At 36.6% G+C, this 20,230-nt stretch overlaps 1 protein-coding gene across 6 annotated transcripts in view; it reads left to right on the forward strand.

The window, feature by feature from the left end:
- ALS2 (alsin Rho guanine nucleotide exchange factor ALS2) overlaps positions 1-20,230 on the forward strand; it is a 74,234-nt gene that overhangs the window by 42,595 nt on the left and 11,409 nt on the right. For 5 of the 6 annotated variants that reach the window (XR_014143931.1, XM_081815334.1, XM_081815333.1 and 2 more), the window contains 13 exons: positions 3,126-3,288; positions 7,026-7,157; positions 7,556-7,684; positions 8,032-8,102; positions 8,511-8,577; positions 8,924-9,126; positions 9,245-9,310; positions 10,376-10,474; positions 11,268-11,432; positions 12,527-12,638; positions 12,850-12,927; positions 16,865-16,998; positions 17,890-18,057. Coding sequence is in view for 5 of the 6 variants with exons in the window: in XM_081815334.1 (XP_081671460.1) it covers positions 3,126-3,288; positions 7,026-7,157; positions 7,556-7,684; positions 8,032-8,102; positions 8,511-8,577; positions 8,924-9,126; positions 9,245-9,310; positions 10,376-10,474; positions 11,268-11,432; positions 12,527-12,638; positions 12,850-12,927; positions 16,865-16,998; positions 17,890-18,057 (1,587 nt within the window). In the remaining variant the exon portion in view is untranslated. The remainder of the gene's footprint in view (positions 1-3,125; positions 3,289-7,025; positions 7,158-7,555; positions 7,685-8,031; positions 8,103-8,510; positions 8,578-8,923; positions 9,127-9,244; positions 9,311-10,375; positions 10,475-11,267; positions 11,433-12,526; positions 12,639-12,849; positions 12,928-16,864; positions 16,999-17,889; positions 18,058-20,230) is intronic. The other variant, XM_081815337.1, reaches the window with a different exon arrangement.

Here is a 20,230-nt window from a genome sequence, read left to right on the forward strand (position 1 = left end):
CAAAAATAGGTGGAGATTTGTGACAAGTTAAAAATGGGGAGGTTTTGGGTGCCTGGGTGGCTCAGTTGGTTAAGCGACTGCCTTCAGCTCAGGATCGAGTCCCGCATCGGGCTTCCTGCTCGGCAGGGAGTCTGCTTCTCCCTCTGACCCTCCCCCCTCTCATGCTCTCTCTCTCATTCTCTCTCTCAAATAAATAAATAAAATCTTTAAAAAAAAAAAATGGGGAGGTTTCTGGGCTTCTTGAAGGACAATGGTAGTTGGTGACCCTGATGCCTTATTTAGCTTTATTTTATTTTTTGTTAACCTTCCTCTAGTTTTTCCAGAGTTCACAGTACTCAGGAATTGACCTGACTCCTTGTTAGAGCAGCTAAAGCAGATGACATAAGTGAAAGCCTCTTGTTAGAACCTAGGCAGGTGTTAAGCAATTAATAAACAATGGGTGACTTTAAGCTATGGAAGCAAATATTAAGTCTGGATTTGGGCAGCATTTCCCAAGCTGTGGTTCATGAACCCTGGGGTTTTACATATTTAAAAGGTAACAATAACATCTTTTTACAACTTCTATTTACAAAGTCAGTATTTTAAGTTATTTTGTAGTATTTATTTAAAAAGAGAACCTCTAGAGCATAGCTGGTGAGCCCACATGGCAGTTAGTAAGTCTTGGATGTTGATACTCAAGCTCTCATCACTCAGCTGGTTTATCATTTAGATACTCAACTCATGCCAGCCTGGTGGTTTGATCATCATGTGGGTTTTTTAAAAATTACTGTGCTAACATATACATTCCATAATATTTATCGTTTTAAACATTCCTAAGTGTATAATTCTGTGGCACCAAGAACATTTATGTTGTGTAAACCATTGCCACTATTTGTACACAAAACTTTTTAAAATCATCCCCAACAAAAACTCTTTCTGTACCCATTAAGCAATAATTTCTCCTTCCTTTCCCCACCCCTAGCACCTGGTAACCTCTATTCTACTTCCTGTCTTTATGAATTTGCCTATTCTAGGTACCTCACATAAGTGAAATCATATAATATTTGTCCTTCTGTGTCTGGTTTATTTCCCTAAGTGTAATGTTTTCAAGGTCTGTCCGTGTTGTAGCATATATCAAACTTGCGTGGCTGAATGATATTCCACTACACACACACACTACATTTTGTTTATCCATCCGTTGATGGACACTTGGGTTCTACCTTTAATGTATTAATTTTTTAAATTATTTTTTTAAAAGATTTTATTTATTTGTTAGAGAAAGACAGCACACAAGCAGAGCTGAGCAGGGGGCCCGATGCAGGGCTCAGTCCCAGGACCCTGAGATCATGACCTAGCTGGAGGCAGATGCTTAACTGACTGAGCCACCCAAGTGCCTTAATGTATTAATTTTTGAGTAACAAGTACAAACCTAGCCATGTAAGGGGAAAGCAGTATTGCCACTATAAGATTAAAACTCCCAAGAGAAGATAAGCTGAACAGTCCTTGGTTCAGGTTTCCTAAGAACATACAAGGGCCTTTTTGGGAAAGTCCATAGGCAAGGACCTGAGTGAGTCCTGAAAAGTAATAGGACTTAAAAGAGTTGGAACATTTCTGGTCTAGTACTGGGCATGCAGAAGAAATGTGGTCATAGTGGGTATGTGTTCAACATGTGGTATTTCAGTCTCTCAGGAGCAGATTAAAGCAGAACACTTCCGTGGGGTTAAATGAGAGTTCTTAGCTGATCTCAGCAGCAGGACATGTAGGAGGAAGTAGGAACATCCACACGAGCCAAATATAAATAAAAACCTGGGTCACGTTCCCCAGGGCACTCTCAGGTCTCTTAATTGCATTATAAGATAATCCAGTTTGTGCTATTGAACTTTTGGGTTCCTGGATATTATTACATATTTTCCATTCCAAGATAATACTTCATTAATTTCTGAGTTAAACATTTCTTTATTCTACAGTTCTCTAAGAGATTATAAAGTGATTCATCCTTGCTTATAGTCTTGTGTGACATTGTCTAATTTGAAGCCTTGTAGGTAAGAATTGTAATATAATGCTTATAAAGCACTCAGGGTAGTACCTGACACATAATTATTGCTTATTAAGGGGCAGGTAATAATTATTATTCTGTCCCACCAACTCTTCTTTCACATCTTTTTTTTTCTTCTTTCACATCTTTTTAAGTATTTCGGTCTGATCATAGTCTCAGTGGGTTATTGATCACCATTAAAATTTGCAATAAGGGGCGCCTGGGTGGCTCAGATGGTTGAGCGTCTGCCTTCGGCTCGGGTCATGATACCAGGGTCCCGGGACCGAGCCCCGCATCGGGCTCCCTGCTCGGCGGGAGGCCTGCTTCTCCCTCTCTCGCTCCCCCTGCTTGTGTCCCCTCTCTCTCTGTCTCTCTTTCTCTCTGTCAAATAAATAAATAAAATCTTTAAAAAAAAAATAAATAAATAAAATTTGCAATAAAATTTTAATGAACTTATATAAAACAATATAAAAACTAAATGTTGGCTTCAGTTTAAAATGCTTTTGAAGATCTCAGCATTGAAATCTTCACATAGAATTAGCTCTACTGTTTCCTGTTAATTGTAGTACTGGTACCTGCAGCTTTTCATTACTCTCATAATTAATTTTTATTAGGTGAAGAAAAAAAAAGAAATTAGAAGTATTTTAATATTACATGCCAGTTGTGTTGGGGCAAAGAGCTTTGTTCTCCATTAGTTCGGTTTAGTACAACTGATGAGAGCAATTAGTCTTGCCGTTTATTGCTGTGACTTTTGGCTTGGAAATTAACAGGTAGTGGTGTCAGCTGGTCTCCAGTTATTCCCTGAAACTGTGGGATGCATGATTCATTTCCTAGAACTCAAGGCACAGTTTGTGATTAATCATCTCTATTATAGAGTTACTATTGCTACCATATGCTGCTTTTTATATGTAAAAATCTATTTTCTAGGCAGGGAAATTCTTTTAATTTTATCTGTCTTATTTCATTGTATTTATATTCTACTTTCATAGAAAGCACCTAAAAACATGCATGCTGAAAAAAGTAGTATCTAGTGAAATGTATCTACTCAATATCATACATTTTTCAATACCAAAAAGATTAATTAAATTTCTTTTTTTCTCTCTATCTCCAGTGATTTCCTAAATAAAAACCAGGAGCTATTGCAAGAGTTATCAGAAGTAAATGATGAAAACACCCAATTGATGGAAATACTGAATACGCTGTTTTTCTTGCCAATCAGACGACTTCATAATTATGCTAAAGTTTTGCTAAAGCTTGCTACCTGTTTTGAAGTGGTAAGCTCCCATAAATATCTCATTTGAACTCTTGGGAAGCCAAAGATCATAGTTGTTTGTCTGGATTATGCTACCCCAAGATTTCAAACTCCATTAATTTACTATTTATATGTGTCTAATTAAATTTATTTTTCTTCAAGAACATGAAAGAAGAAAGTTTGACCATAGGTAAATCTAGTTCTCTTTGCCGTTGATTTAGTTTCTTCTCGGGACCTTATCAAGATTAATTTTGTATTCATTTTATGAAACTCTGTCACAAGTTGAGGCCCAGTTATGTTATGCACTCAATAGTTGTCAAAGTTTATTGAGTGCATACTAGTACAAGTTACACAGAGCTCTTTAAAATCCTGGCTTTCTGTGTAATGAGATACCAGTAAGGCAGTGGAATTACCACCTGGCCAGGACTCAGGATAGACTCATGCCAGGTATTTGGGTCACCTTAGCAGATGGTATGAGAAATCACAGTGTTACAGGATTTTCTCAGATGTTAAGTGGTCCACTTTCTATATGAAATTAGTTGGGTGGAGTCCTAGAAAATTAGTACCATTGTAGGATATGGGTGTATGTTAAAGCTGGTCCTGAGACATTGACCTTTGAAATTGTACTAAAATATGTAGTTTCATTTTGTTCCCACTCTGAAGGGCTCCAGAGAAACCATAATGATTCTGCGGTCTCATATACTTTAGAATCTTTTAAATCCTGGAACTTACCTCCTTATTTGGATAAATTGCAGTCTCCAGAGTGACCCACAAACTGTTGTGGGCTTTTTATATTTGATTCTGCTGTAGTCTCATAGATCTTTTCTTTAGTCTGATTTCAATTTTAACTCAAACTGATGTAGTTTTAGCAATGAAGGTTTGAGCTACACAAGTAACCCACTGAGATGCAAATGTCATCTCAATGTACCCTCAATTAATCAAAGATCTTCCCTCCCAGACCAGCTTGGAACTATTCAGAGAGTCTGGTAGTACAGTTTCCAGTCTGAAGGGTCCTAATTCTGTGTGAAAAACCAGACTTTAGTTTGGCATTTAAGGCCCTTTATTATCTGATACCCTCTTTTGTTTCTAGCCTTATCTACCATCCTGTGTCCTACATGTTAGTTCAGATCCCTGGACATACATGTTTTATATTTCCTTCATGAGACACTCTACCACCATCCTCATTATGGGAAAATTTCAAGGCCTGGGTCAAAAGTCATTTTATCATGAAAATGAAGCCCTCTGACTATACCATATTCCTTCCTCTTCCCATCGTTTAAGAATGGGTTACCCCTTTCTCTGTGCTTTGTTAGTACTGTCTTTGCCCATTATTTTCTTATGATCCCCAGGACTGGGGATCAAAATCATCTGTGCAAATTTTTCAAAACACATGGCCATATTCCAACACTGCAGATTGTTATTTAGTAGATCTCAGGTACAGCTTAGACATCATATATACATATACATTTTTCTAGATAAAAATAGTACCTAGGATTTATTAAATGCATTCCATGTGCCAGGTACTAAGCATGTTATTTGTATTCATTTAATCCCCATGGCAACCCTGTGAAATAGATATTACTGTTATCCCCTTTCTACAGATGAAGGAATTGAGGCACATTGGTCAAACTAGAATTTATACCCAAGGATTCCAGAGTCTGTTCTTTTAACCACTTTACTATATTGTCTCTTCTGATAGATAGCCTATTAACAAAACCATTGCATTATTCTGCTATGTTGTATGTTTTTCTGTCTTTTTTGCTTTGTTTAAGCTCCCGGAAGACAAAGATTGTACCTTACTTATTTTTTTATCCCTGACACTCAGAATATTCTGTATGTAGTACATGCCATTAAATGTTTTTTAAATGAATGGAAAATGAATATGAATCACTGTAAGAATTGTGGACTGTGAAGTAATTAGTCATGAATGTGAGGGATCATCCTTTTGTTTTACCTTCTGCTCACTTTCCATCTGGTGTGGCAGTTATACCCTGTCCTGTGGTTGGTTCTCCAAGCTTGGCCCACAAACCCCTGGGGGTTCCAAAGACCCTTTTGGAGGGGTCACAAGATCAGACTGTTTTCAGGACAATACGGAGACATTTGCTTTTCCACCAGTGGTGCAAAAGTAAAGCTGGACAGAACTGCTATCTCCTTAGCATGAATCAAGGCAGTGGCACCAAACTAGTCATTGTGTTCTTTGCTGCCATGCACTTGCAGTTAAAAAACAAAAGAAGTAAAAATATGCCGGTTTCACTTAGAAATGCTCTTGATGACACAGCAAAAATCATTAATTTTATTTAACCTCAACAAGTGAGTTTACATCTTTTTTTTTTTAAGATGTAATTGACTTGTTACATTCTATTGTTTTCAGGTATCTGACATAATGATTCGATAGATGTATATATTGTGAAATGATCATCCACGATAAATCTCGTTAATATCCATCACCACACACAGAAGTATAGATCTTCTTAATATTCTGTGTGACGAGATGGGAGTACACAGAGCAGCTCTGCTGCATACCGAAGGATGGAGGTTTTTCCAGAAAACGCACCAGATTACTATCTTTTGAGTTGAGAGCTGCTTTTTTTTTTTTTTTTAACTTGAAAAAACAATTGACAGATAACTATGTTTATTCAGATTTGGGTATTAGGCAGATATTTTCTCAAAAATGAGTAAATGAACCTGTCACTTCGAGGAGAACAACTGACAGTATTTGTGGCCAGTGATAAAATCTGAACTCTGAAGCAAAAAGTACAATGTGGGAAACATGTATGTATCACTGTTGAGTTTGGCAGTTTCCCAGTACTTGGCAACTTTTTCTGATGAGATTGGTGATAATATAGAACTTTTGATATTGTATAATAAAATGTATCAACATTTGGAAGGTCTGCATTATTCAGTGAACCAGTATTTTTCCAGATGTCTAATCCACATGCTATAAAATCATGCATAGGTAAAATATCTATTCAAAGTGTAAGAGATCAGAGAATTTAATGTAATAGAGTACAAAAAGTTTGATTAACGTAGTTTCAGATTCTACATTTCAGCTACCCTTTAAGAACCTACTACTTAACAACTTTTGGTTAGTTTCAAAGAATATCCACTATTATTTGAAATGGCTATTAAAATAATCCTCCCTTTCCAACTATATATCCTCATAAAGCAAAATATTCTGCATCTATTTCAACCAACAGATTAAATGCAATAACAGAAATGAAAATCTAGCTGTCATCTTGTCAGCCAGATAAGAAAGAGGTTTGAAAAAATGTAGAACAATGCTACTTTTCTCACTAAGCATTTTGTTGTTGTTTTGGAAAATATAGTCATTTTTCATTTAAACTGTTACTATATTTAAAGTGAGTTAATAAAGATTAAAGGTTATTTTTATTTCTCTATTTTCTAATATGGTAAATATCAATAGGTATAATCCACATAAGCAAAATAGAGGGATATCCTGAGACCAAAACATTTGAGAACTCTTGCCCTATCATGAGTTCTCTGCTGCTTTCCTCACTGATAACTGCCAGTGTTTATTTCTTTCCCCTGGAGTTATTCCTCTGTTTCATATGTACATGTGTATAGTAGAATTTTTTGGAACCAATCTTCTTTCTGCTCAGCCCCCTTTAATATACCATGTCTGTTCTTCATTTGGATTTCTTTCCTAAATTTAATACTGTATATCTACACCACACTGAGGCTATAGATTCTGGACAATTGTTTTATATTCATCTTCTCCCCTTTATTATTGGCTTTCAGACATCTCCAGAGTACCAGAAACTACAGGATTCCAGTTCTTGTTATGAGTCTCTTGCTCTCCATCTCGGCAGGAAAAGGAAAGAAGCTGAATACACACTGGGCTTCTGGAAGACCTTTCCCGGGAAAATGACGGTAAACCATGCCAGTTGTCATTACCCCAGCACACAGCAGGCATATCCATAACAACTGTCATAATTTTCTCCATTCCTCATTTGTTTATAATAATGTTTTAATGAGCCCTTTTTTAAGGGTGGTCAAAGGACAGCAGTCGTTGCTCTAAACCTCGACACCTACCCTCATTTCTAGGAATCCTCTCTGAACACATACCACCTTTTGTTTGTTCCTGCCTTTTTCTTAATTTCCTTTGAGCGCTTTTATTAAATGTTCAGATCCTGTCTAACTTCAGGTTTAACACCAGGCTAAGCCATGAGCAACAAATTCTCCTAAATGTGATTTGTGTCTTTTTCATTTTCTCTTTGCATGTTAACATAATTCTGATGGTTCAGTTATGTATCTGTTTTCAATTCCAGGATTCCTTGAGGAAGCCAGAGCGTCGGCTGCTCTGTGAGAGCAGTAACCGAGCCCTATCTCTGCAGCATGCTGGGAGGTTTTCTGTGAATTGGTTCATTCTCTTTAACGATGCCCTAGTCCATGCCCAGGTATGCCAGATTTCTAACTTTTACTTAATTAAACCATCAGTTTGTATTAAAAATATTGTGATTTTGCTGAAATTATTGAATAAAAGAGAATGTTTAGCATGCATTTGTGGTATGGACCAAATTTCAGGGAGCTCTTTTAGTTTCCAGCTTGAAAATGAGTATCAACCATGTGAAGGGGTCCTTGTAGCAGAGATGGCAAGACCTACTGGGATTAGCTATGTTATGGGGACTAAGTGGCTGAGATGGTGGCACCCAGGTGGATTTAACCATTTGAAAGGGGTTATATAGCGGAGGCCCCAGGGCCCACCCGAGCTTTCTCAGATGTGTCTCTATGTTCTTTCTTGCAGTTCTCCACACATCATGTTTTCCCTTTGGCCACGCTATGGGCAGAGCCACTTTCTGAAGAAGCTGGTGGTGTGTAAGTATGTCCCCCTTCCCGGACCCTCACCCTAACTCTCTCCCTCTGCTACTAGGTTGTTTCCTTAGACATGAAAAAAAGCTCAGGAGTCCTCCCCATTCTGCATAATGAGGCTTACCTTCCCAGCCTATAGATAGTAAAATGGCCTGTTGTGAAGATCATGGCTGATCATGATAAATGGTAGAGGGCTTCTCCATTGCTCACATCCCCGTTGTTCAACACAAAGGAAATTGACTCTGTGTCCTTTCTATCTCCTACTGTGAGAGCCAAACCCAGGGCATGTCTGCATTTACATTTAATTGACTTCTACTCCTCTTGAAATAAACAAGTTGCTTTTCATATTTGAGGAGTGATATTATAATGACAGGTTGTCATACCTACTGGTATTTATCCTTGTGAATGTTTTAGGAATGGCTTAAAGATAACTACACCTGAGGAGCAGTTCACTCTCATTTCATCAACACCCCAGGAAAAGGTTAGTCCATTATGATATTTTCTTTTGATCTTTTGGCCTGGCTACTTCTGTCTCTTATGCTAGGAAAGAAAATATAAAAATTGTTCTTCCTTGGCTAATGATCCATAATTATGTCTGGTAAGTCTTCGTTAAACCAAGGCTATAGGTTTTGTTTGTTTGTTTGTTTTTAATGTGACTTAATTTGAAACATACAGCAGTGAATTCCAAGAGCCAGTCAGCATTACTCAATAAGAAAAACATTAGGAGACAGAAAAATTATTCACAGCAAGGAAAGCTATCAGGATTTAAAGCAGTGCTTGATGAGTTGTTGCCTTAAGCTTATTGACATTTACTTTTTTGTTCCTAGACTAAGTGGCTACGGGCTATAAGCCAAGCTGTGGATCAGGCTTTGAGGGGGACATCTGACCTTCCACCTTATGGAAGTGGCAGCAGTATTCAGAGGCAGGAACCACCCATTTCACGCAGTGCCAAGTACACTTTCTATAAGGATCCTCGCCTGAAGGATGCAGCCTATGATGGACGCTGGCTTTCAGGGAAGCCTCATGGCAGGTGAAAATGTTTAAGATTTATGCATGAGGTGAAGATGATAGTCTGGTTCAATACTGAAAAAGTATCAGTTATCTGAAACATTCATTGATCTGTATTATTTTTTGCTTATGCATTTCAGAGGGGTTTTGAAGTGGCCAGATGGAAAGATGTATTCTGGCATGTTCAGGAATGGCTTGGAAGATGGGTAAGAAGATTGTGTAAAACTAAGAGTAAATTCAGCTTCAGCCACTGATGACATTATGTATTGAGAGTTATTTTCAAAACAAATAGATATTTGTTTTGTTTTTTAGAAATGCATGCAGTGTACTAGGGCTTACAGTGCAGGTGTGTGATCATAAGAGGGCTGGGAATATGGGATGCAGCCTTGATTTACCTGGAGTGAATCATTTACCTTGATAGCCTTGTGACCTCAAATGACACAGCCCTTCTGTATGTTAAAATGGGACTGTTTTCTGTCCATTTCTCAGTGGTGAAGGCTGAAAACCTGGGGTAATACTGATGGTGAACTGTTGAGATAGTAGTGCCCTTTTACACAAAGAACGTAGACAAATTTTCCTTTCAGTAGTTTTACTTTTTTTTTTTTTCCTTTCAGTAGTTTTAAGTCATCTTTAATTTCAGTGATGTGCTAAAGGAGAAATTTTCTAGATGATATATTATGGTACTCAAGTGACAATATTTTTGTATAAGCTTGTCATATTTTCTAACACTGAAAATATTTGCATGATAAACTTATGGCAGTGAAGTATTTTATATCATGTTAGAGAAGTAATTTATTTTACTATATGAAAAAGATTATTATACAGATGGGGTAGGTGATTTTTGTGTGTGTGATATAAATTTTTATAATGTCTTTTAATCTCCTTTTAATGGAATTTTACAATGAAAGGAGTCTTTAGATAATCTCATTTGCCCCGCCATACGTGGGTGAGGGAGCTGGGTACCTGCACTTACGCAAGGTGATGTGGCTAATTAGTAGCAGAGAGGCTTAGGACATAGGTTTTCTGTTTTTCACTGGAGTTGGAGTGAAACACGTAATCTCTGTCTAGTGGGATTGAGGCCCCACTCCTCTAAGACTTGCCTGATAGCCTAGGTAATAGATACATTTTAAACCAAAACCCCATTTACTCCTTTCGCCCCATAGGTAATTCTTTTTCCTGTTCTCCTTGTTAAAATGTTTATAAGTGCATCTATAGAAAAGGTGAATATGTCCTAAATGCATCTTCTGATGTTTTTTATTCTCCTTGGGTAGATATGGAGAATACAGAATTCCAAACAAAGCATTGAACAAAGAAGACCATTATGTGGGCCATTGGAAAGAAGGAAAAATGTGTGGTCAAGGAGTCTATAGGTAATAACATTGGACGGGTTGTTGGGCTGGTGTTGCTTTTTCAAAGAATCATGTAGACTTAAATGTTTATGTAGCCAAAATTTCCAAGGAGTAAGTATATTTTATTCTTTTTATGACTGAAACTGTTTAAAAAGTCTTCTTTTAAAGGTAACTTTGTATCACCAGATGAAAATATTAGGTTGTTACTTAGTTTTCAACAAAACTGTACAAACCTTTGAAACCATAACTTTCTTGAAGAATCTGTTAAATGTCTTTCTTATAAATTTATATCTTATGTTTATTAAACAACTCTAATATGGACAAAACCTATCATTCTTTCAGAGATTACTCATTATTTCATTTTCCCATAAGTGATTAATACACATTTTTCCCCATGTTAACAGACAATACCATCCATGATGTCTTTAATTTCTAAGCTTCATTCATTCAAATATGAAAAATTATGATTGGTGAAAAATAATCATATAAATATTATAGCTGCCAGTAGGACATGAGTATAATTTTGAATTTCCTAAACTTTGTAAAAATGAGCATCAGAGGGCGCCTGGGTGGCTCAGTCGGTTGGGCGGCTGCCTTCAGCCCAGGTCATGATCCCGGGGTCCTGGGGTCGAGCGCCACATCGGGCACTCTGCTCCGTGGGAGGCCTGCTTCTCCCTCTCCCACTCTCCCTGCTTGTGTTCCTTCTCTGGCTGTGTCTCTCTGTCAAATAAATTAATGAAATCTTTAAAAAAAAAAAAAATGAGCATCAGAATTCAATGTGTTTGTGATCTTCATCCATTCTTTGTAACTACAGTTATGCCTCTGGTGAAGTGTTTGAAGGCTGTTTTCAAGATAACATGCGTCATGGTCATGGTCTCCTGAGAAGTGGAAAATTGACTTCCTCTTCTCCCAGCATGTTCATTGGCCAATGGGTAATGGATAAGAAAGCAGGATATGGTGTCTTTGATGATATCACTAGGTACAGTATTCTGCTTCTAATCTCAAAGTTGAGTGTGAGAGGATAAGGTTCCTATACTTCTCCAGTAAAAGCGATGCTTTTATGAAGGCTGAGCATCTTAATTAGACAGTAGTGAGACATTTTTTAATAAGACACAGTTGTCAGGCATAATTTTATCCATTTGCTTATGAACCAAATAATAGGTTACTTCTTTACAAGATCAGGACCTTTCAGAATTAACCTTGGTACCATTTTCCTTAAAGCTCCACATGTACAAAGCTTTTAGTGTTAACTATTATAAAAAGTAAAACCTTTAAAACAATCTGTAGATAATAGGAGTAAAAGGTCAGAGGGAACCAGTGGAAATTCCCTTTTAGGCTCATAGGATGGCATCTAAACACCTTTCTGCTTAGGTCTTTCTTTAGGTCAGGGACTTGTTACCGTGCCAGCAACCAGGGAATCAAGCTTAAATTCAATTAACTAAACCTTGGGGAGGAATGTATTTCTTTTGCCTCCATATTTGATTTAGCCTGATTCGCTTTTGGACTTAATATATACTTTTTTCCCCTTCATGTTATTTTTATAATGTGGGATTTTAAAATTTAGATGTTATTACTAAACTCCATGATTATTTAACAAGCAGTTTATACTTACTTTTTTTTTTAGTGGAGATTATAAGATTTCTCTGAGTTTCAGTTTGTGAAGAATGAGACTTTTTATATGATAAACCTCATTTCTTTTTTTAAAGTTAGTAAGTTTTGGAGTAGGAAAAAAGTGCATAAATTTGAGTCTACATATTACATTTTGAATGAAATTATTTAGAGTTGAATTCTTGACATTCCTTTTTTCAATTATCAAGGACATACATGGAATATATGCAGACCTATGTCAGGTAGACTATATTATTTAAATTTCTGAGAGAACGTTACTCTGAGTAAGATGTCTTTTGTTACCACATTGTCCCATGTTTGAAGAGACACAGAGTTAACCACTTTAACCAGAAAAATGGAACAAATACTAACATAGGGGTGATGCTTGGAATCTTCCATGTTATAATTGTTTTTTTCCATCTCATCATCAGTTTTTCATTTCATTTCTTTTCTATTTCCATATAGGGGGGAAAAGTATATGGGAATGTGGCAAGATGACGTATGTCAAGGGAATGGTGTGGTAGTTACCCAGTTTGGATTATACTATGAAGGCAACTTTCACCTTAATAAAATGATGGTGAGTAGAATATTTTGCATATAGTTACTATTGACTTTTTTAAACTCCCATGTCCTTAACTTTTAAATCATCATTTTATTAATGTTCTACCTTCTTAGTACTATTTTTCTTGTCTTTTAAGATTATGTAAGGCTTTGGGGTTATGGCTCTATGAACTCGAAGTTACTTTGCATTTTATCTGTTGTGATTTTTGTTTTGTTTCTTCACATAGGGAAATGGGGTTTTACTTTCCGAAGATGATACTATATATGAGGGAGAATTTTCAGATGACTGGACTCTTAGTGGAAAGGTGGGAAACTTTCTTCTTCCTCTAATACAATCTTCTACTAATTTTTTCTTGACCTTTAAAAAAAGCTACCTTACCATAAAATTCACCTGTTTTAAGAGTACATTTCAATGACTTTTAGTAAATATAGAGTTGTACGTCCATCACCACAATCCAATTTTAGATCCTTTCACATCATCCAGAAAGATTTCTGTCACCATCTACTGCTCATCTGCAGTCACTCCCTGTTTCTATCACCAGTCCCAGACAACCTCTAGTGGACTTTATAACTCTGTAGATTTGCCTTCTCAGGTCCGTCCTTATAAATGGAATCAGATAATATGTGGGCTCTTCTCTGTGGCTTCCTACACTTAGAATAATGTTCTTGAGATTTTCCCATATTGTGGCCTGTATCATTCCTTTTTTTTTTTTGCTGAATAAAATTCTAAAACCACATTTTGTTTATCCCTTCACCAGTTGATGGGCATGGGATTATTTCTCACTTCAGACTATTATGAATAATGCTACAATAAATATTTGAATACAACTTCTTGTGTGAACATATGTTTTCATTTCTCTTGGGGAAGAATTTGGGAATGCAATTGCTGGGTTGTATGGTAAATTGATATTTAACATATCAAGAAACTGCCAGCTGTTTGCCAGAGTGGCTGCATCATTTTACATTCTCATCATCAATGTATGAGGAATCTAATTTCTCTACATCTTTGCCAGTATTTTTTATTTTCTGTTTTTTTTCTTTTTGCAATTTTAGTAGGTGTGAAATGATATTTCATGGTTTTAATTTACATTTTCCTAGTGACTAATGATGTAGAGCATATTTTCATGTTCTTATTAGTGATTCCTATATCTTCTTTGGTGAAACACCTCTTCAAATATTTTGACATTTTAAGAATTTGCTTGTTTTTATAGTCTTACTGAATCGTAAGCATTCTTTATATATTCTGGATGTAAGTCCTGTATCAGATATAGGATTCACAAATACTTTCTTGCAGTCTATGGCTTCTCTTTTTATTTTCTTATTAGTGCCTTTTGAAGCACAAAACTTTTTAATGAAGTCCAGTATATCAGAAACATTCTTATGAATCAGGCTTTGGATGTCATATCTAAAAACTTTTTGCATAACTCAGGGTTATTAAGAGTTTCTTCTCGGGGTGCCTGAGTGGCTTAGTTGGGTAGGTGTCCAGCTCTTCGTTTTGGCTCAGGTCACAATCCTCAGGGTCATGGGATCAAGCCCTGTGCTGGGCTCCACATGCTCAGCATGGAGTCTACTCGAGATTCTCTCTCCCTCTCCCTCCCTTCTGCCCCTCCCCCTGCTTGCATGCAAAAAAGAAAAGGTTTTCTTCTAAAAGTTTTATAGTTTTAGCTCTTATATTTAGGTCTATAACTCATTTTGAGGTACTTTTGTGTATGGTGTGGGTTAAATATCTAAATTGATCTTTTTTGCATGTGGGTATCTAGTTGCCTCAGCAACTTTTCCCATTGAATTTTCTTGACAACTTCTCTGAAATTAATTCACGATAAAATGTGTGGGGTTTTTTTTTTGGACTCTTGAATTTTATTCCAGTGATCTACTTGTCTCTCATTGTGCCAGTACCACACTGTCTTGATTACTATAGATTTCTAGTAAGTTAGGAAATCAGGAAGTATAAGTCTTACAGCTTTGTTATTTTAAAAATGTTTTGGCTATTCTGGATCTTTAGCCTTTCCATATAAATTTTAGGACTGGTTTGTTAATATTTGCAATAAAGCCTACTGGGATTTTGATAGGGATTGTGTTGAATCTGTAGATCAGTATGGAAGAATTGCCATTTTTAATAATACTGAACCTTCCAGTCCATGAACATGGAACATCTCTCCATTTATTTAGATGTTCTTTAATTTCTGTCACCAACATTTTGTAGTTTTCAGTGTGTATCTCTTGCATTGGTTTGGTTAAATTTGTTCCTAAGTATTCTTTTTTAATGCTGTTGTAAAGAGAATTTTTTTAATTTTATTTTTGGATTGTTCATTGCTATTATATAAAAATACAATTGATTTATGTGTTTTGTTCTTGTATCCTGAAACCTTGCTGAACTCGTTTATTCTACTAGGGGTTTGGTGTGAAGTGTGTGTGTATTTCTTAGGAATTCTTTTATACAGGATCATGTTGCCTTCAAATAAAGACAGTTTTACTTTTTCCTTTGCAATATGGAGGGCTTTTTTTTTTTTTTTTGTCTGATTACACTGGCTATATTCTCCAGTAAAATGTTGAATTAGAAGTGGTAAGAGTGGATGTCCTTGCCTTGTTCCCTATTTTAGAGGAAAAGCATTAAATCTTTCACCATCAAGTATAATCTTAGCTAAAGGTATTTCATAGATTAATCAGATTGAGATAGTTCTCTTCCTAGTTTGTTGAGTTTTTGTCATGAATACATCTTGGATTTTGTCAAAGAGCTTTTTCTGTGTCTATTGAGATGATCGTATGGTGTTTGTCCTTTGTTAATATGGTGTATTATAGTCATTGCTTTTCTGGGATAAATCATAGTTGGTGTATAATACTTTTATATTTTGCTGGGTTTAATGCTAATATTTTGTTGAAGATTTTTATATCAATATTTATGAGAGATAATGGTCTATAGTTTTTTGTCATGATGTCTTTGTCTGTCTTTGGTAAAACTGGCCCCATAGAATGAATTCGGAAATGTTCCCTCCTCTTCTGTTTTCTGAAAGAGTTTGTGAAGTCTTGGTATTATTTCTCCTTCAAATGTTTTGGAGACTTCACCAGTGAAATCATCTGGGCCTGAGCATTATTTTGTGAGAATATTTTTAGTTTTTAATTCAATTTCCTTCTATTCAGATTTTCCATTTCTTCTTGAGTCAGTTTGGTAATTTGGTTCTTTCTAGGAATTTTTCTGTTGTATCAAAGTTAACAGTTTTGTTGGCATAAAGTTGTTCTCTTAGTATTCCCTTGACCTTTTAAATTTCTGTAAGATTGCTGTAATACTCCATTTCATTCTTGATTTTGTAACTTTGTCTTTTTTTTTTTATTAATCTAGTTGAATGGCAATTTTGTGTATCTTTTCAAAGAAGCAAATTTTGGTTTCATTGATTTTTCTTTTTTAAAATCTCATTGCTCTAATGTTTATTATCTTCTTCCTTCTTGTTTTGGATTTATTTATTTTTGTTGTTGTTTTAAAGATTTTATTTATTTATTTGAGAGAGAGAGTGAGAGGGAGAGAGTGCACAAGCGGGGGGTGAGGGGAGAGGCAGAGGGTGAGGGAGAAGCAGACTCCCTGCTGAGCAAGGAGCCCAGTGCAGGATTTGATCCCAGGACCCTGGGATCATGACCTGAGCTGAAGGCAGATGCTTAACCAACTGAGCCACCGAGGCACCCAAGGTGGAATTGTAGATTACTGATTTGAGATGATAACCTTTGTTAATATGGTGTATTATAGTCATTGCTTTTCTGGGATAAATCATAATTGGTGTATAATACTTTTATTTTTGGATTGTTCATTGCTATTATATAAAAATACAATTGATTTATGTGTTTTGTCCTTGTATCCTGAAACCTTGCTGAACCTCGTTACTCCACTCCAAGGTGGAATTTTAGATTACTGATTTGAGGGCTTTCTTATTTTCTAAATAGACATTTATAGCTATAAATTTGTCTCTGGGCACCAGATTGGATAAATTTGGAAGGTTTTGTGTTCATTTCATTCACCTCAAAATATTTTATCTGTTTTTTCAGTAGTTTTTTTTTCTTTTACCCTTGGATTATTTTCATACAATCTTTTTGCACATGCATGTACACATACTCTTTTTTTTTTTTTTTTTTTTTTTAGAGAATTGGGGACTGATAGAGTTAAAAAGGGAAAACATTAACCATTTGGTGCTTTTTTCTTTTGATTTTTAAATTGGAAATAATTCTATATTTGACATTTTCTTTAACTTTACCTAGGGAACACTGACTATGCCAAATGGAGATTACATAGAAGGCTATTTTAGTGGAGAATGGGGATCTGGGATAAAAATCACTGGAACCTACTTCAAGCCTAGTCTGTATGAGAGTGATAAAGACAGACCCAAAGTTTTGTGAGTAACTGGTGTTAATTGTGGATTCGTTATTAAGTGTTTTGAGTTGCCTTGCTTTTATCAAAGATGGTTAATATTTTAATTACAGAACAAAATTTTTTTTAATGCAGAACAAATTTTTGAAGTCATTTTTTAACCAAGTGTAACTTCCTTGTATTGCCAGTTGCTGCTATTATACATAAACTGTAGTCTTGGTTTAGATTATAGCCTCATAGCTTTAGAATAAAAGTTCTGTGTGTGGGATTAATTTTGCTGTTAATGGTGCAGATACCCAAATTGATTGAAAGAGAGCATTCTTAAATGGAATCCCTACACAACTTGATTTTGAAAAGTAAAAGCCAAGCCTATATATAGCATATATATACTCTACATATGTGGAAAAGAAAACAAAATCTGTATCTCTAAGTGTATTATGTTCTTCCTCCGTGTTTTTGGCACATATCTATTTTCCTTTATTGATTCCAGCATTAGCTTTGTTTTTGTATTTTGGTAGCTTCTCCGATTCTTCTGATGGATGCTTGATATATTTTTAGAACCCAGTATTATATAATGCATTTTACAATTCTCATTATGAGATGTACAAAGCACAGGAAGTCCTTGTTTTAACAGAAATCAATTTTACAAAATCAATTATGTGGAAATGTAGAAAGCGAAGGAGTCATTTCTGATGTGCTTCATACTTAACCAGTTATACACTTTAGTATCTGATAAACATTAAGTAGCTAAAAATCATTTCTTTAAAATTTTCATTCAGTGTTTATAAAATAGAACCACTGCCAGTCTAGGCAGTTTTGTTACGGAAGCATTCCCAGTTGTATGTTAGAAAGTTTCTTTCTTCAGGAATTTTGCACAAAAGAAGTGATTGATAAAAGTTTGATGTGACTTTATTAGCAGGAAGCTGGGAAACCTGGCAGTGTCAGCTGATGAAAAGTGGAAAGCAGTATTTGATGAGTGTTGGCGTCAGCTGGGCTGTGAGAACCCAGGCCAAGGGGAAGTCTGGAAAGCATGGGACAATATTGCTGTGGCCCTGACGACCAATCGGCGCCAGCACAGAGACAGGTGAGTGAGTGCCTGCCCAGCATAGGGCAGAGTGTTATAGGAAGTTGAAACTTAAGAAGTAGTCAAGGCTTGACATATTTAACTTAAAAATATAATTTAAAAGTCAATGATGTACTTCTGTTTCTGGGTAATATGGATAAAATACACCTCCCTTTATCTTCTGCTGAACTCAGCTATAAAACCCAGGCAGAATACATGGTCAGCTGTTCTGCAAAGAAAATATCAGCCAGAGTATTGAGGAGGAACACCTGAATTCAAAGTACCATCGAACCAGTTAGGAGTTGTTTTTGTTTTTGTTTTAGTTATGAGTTTTTTAACTTCAACATCCCTCAGCCTGAACTCAGTGTAACCTGAAACCTTGACGTAAGCACTATGGTATATAGGCAGAGCTTCAGAAATAACCCTCTGCTTCTGGCTCAAGATGCAAATGAGAGACTCTTAGAGCTCAGATAGAGTGGAGGAGGTACACTGTGTTCTTTTTCCTTCACTTTCTTGGGCTCCAGCCTCCAGGTGCTTCTGTGGCAGGGGTGACAATGGCATTTGCTAGAGCAGCCGGGAACAGGAAAAACTCTTGGGGAGTAGAAAGTTCTTCCTCTGCTGGTGGATCCTCAGGTCCAGTAGTCATGGCCAAATCCCATTGATTTTTTTGGCCTCTATCTCCATCCTTTGAACTCTTGGCCCTAGATGTGGCATGTTCACAGAAGTGGGCAGTTTCTGGCCTGAGGATCTAATAGGGGACCCAGAAAATGCAGGGGAGGTAACAGAGAGAAAAGCTCCAGAAAGCAACCCTGGAAGGTTGTTTATGAATTCCTGGGCTCACCCTAGACCTGCACTTGTGTGGATTTGGTCCTAATTTTAGCATACCAAACACTTTGAGAACTGAGCTGATAGGTAGACTTCCACCCAGGTCCCAGACTGAGCACTGAGTGGTATGCTCACAGACAGACCTAAATCGGACTGCCAAGGCTTTGAGAAGTGAACTGACATTGAAACCACTGCCCACAGAAGGCTGAAACAAAAATATCAGCTGTTTCAGAGGTTTCTATGATCAACTACATGTTCAATGATCTACTAGAGGGACTCACAAGACTCAGAGTCATCCAGGTAAGAGTTACTGCAGTGACACAGTGAGGATCTATAACTGGATCATAAGAGAAAGGCAGAGTCTGGAGGAATCCATGTGCAAGCTTCCCATGCTCTCTCCCTTCTGTGAGGGGTCTCACAGAGCACACTGTCGCCCCCCAGCACTAAAATGCAGCCACACATGTACAATCTTCCTGCCCAGGGAAGCCCATTAGGGACTGAGTGCTTGTGGTTTTTATTGGGGGTTGGTCACATAAACACTCTGTACTTAGCAACTATGAGAATTCCACAGTCCCAGAAGGAAAGCAGATATTCACCATAAATCACATTGTTAGCCTAGTTGCGCACAGCAAAATTACCCTTATTAGTTAGGGAATATTTCATATCAGTATAGGGGACTTTTAGGAAGCAAATCCTTCTAAAGATAATAGTTTCAAGCCTACTATGTTTATTATGCCTATCAAAAATTTTTTAAATTTTATTTAAATTTAATTAACATATAGTGTATCATTAGTTTCAGAGGTAGAGTTCAGAGATTCAACAGTTGCACACAACACCTAGTGCTCATTACATCACATGCCTTCCTTAATGCCCATCACCCAGTTACCCCATCCCCCCTCACCTTCCCTCTAGCAACCCTCAGTTTGTTCCCTATAGTTAAGAGTCTTATGGTTTGTCTCCCTCTCTGATTTCATCTTATTCTATTTTTCCCTCCCTTCCCCTAGCCTGTCAGTATTCTTCATAGGATATAAACAAGACCCAAAGTGTCGTAACAATACTCAAAAATGTCCAGAATATAAACTAAAATTACTTGGTAATCAAAGAACCACCACCTCATTTTGGAAAGACAATCAGTACATACCAGAGACTTCCCAACATAAATTTTGCAATAATGACAAGAACTTTAAAGGAGCTATTACAAAAATGCCCAAAGGAGCAATCACTTGAAATAACTTGAAATAACTATTAAACACACTTGAAATAACTATTACAATTGGAAGTACCAGGGGTGCCTGGGTGGCTCAGTTGTTAAGCATCTGCCTTCAGCTCAGGTCATGATCCCGGGGTCCTGGGATCAAGCCCCACATCG

Source organism: Leptonychotes weddellii, chromosome 3 (genome assembly GCF_054177405.1).
Source record: "Leptonychotes weddellii isolate Sample4059 chromosome 3, ASM5417740v2, whole genome shotgun sequence".
NCBI classification, from domain to species: domain Eukaryota; kingdom Metazoa; phylum Chordata; class Mammalia; order Carnivora; family Phocidae; genus Leptonychotes; species Leptonychotes weddellii.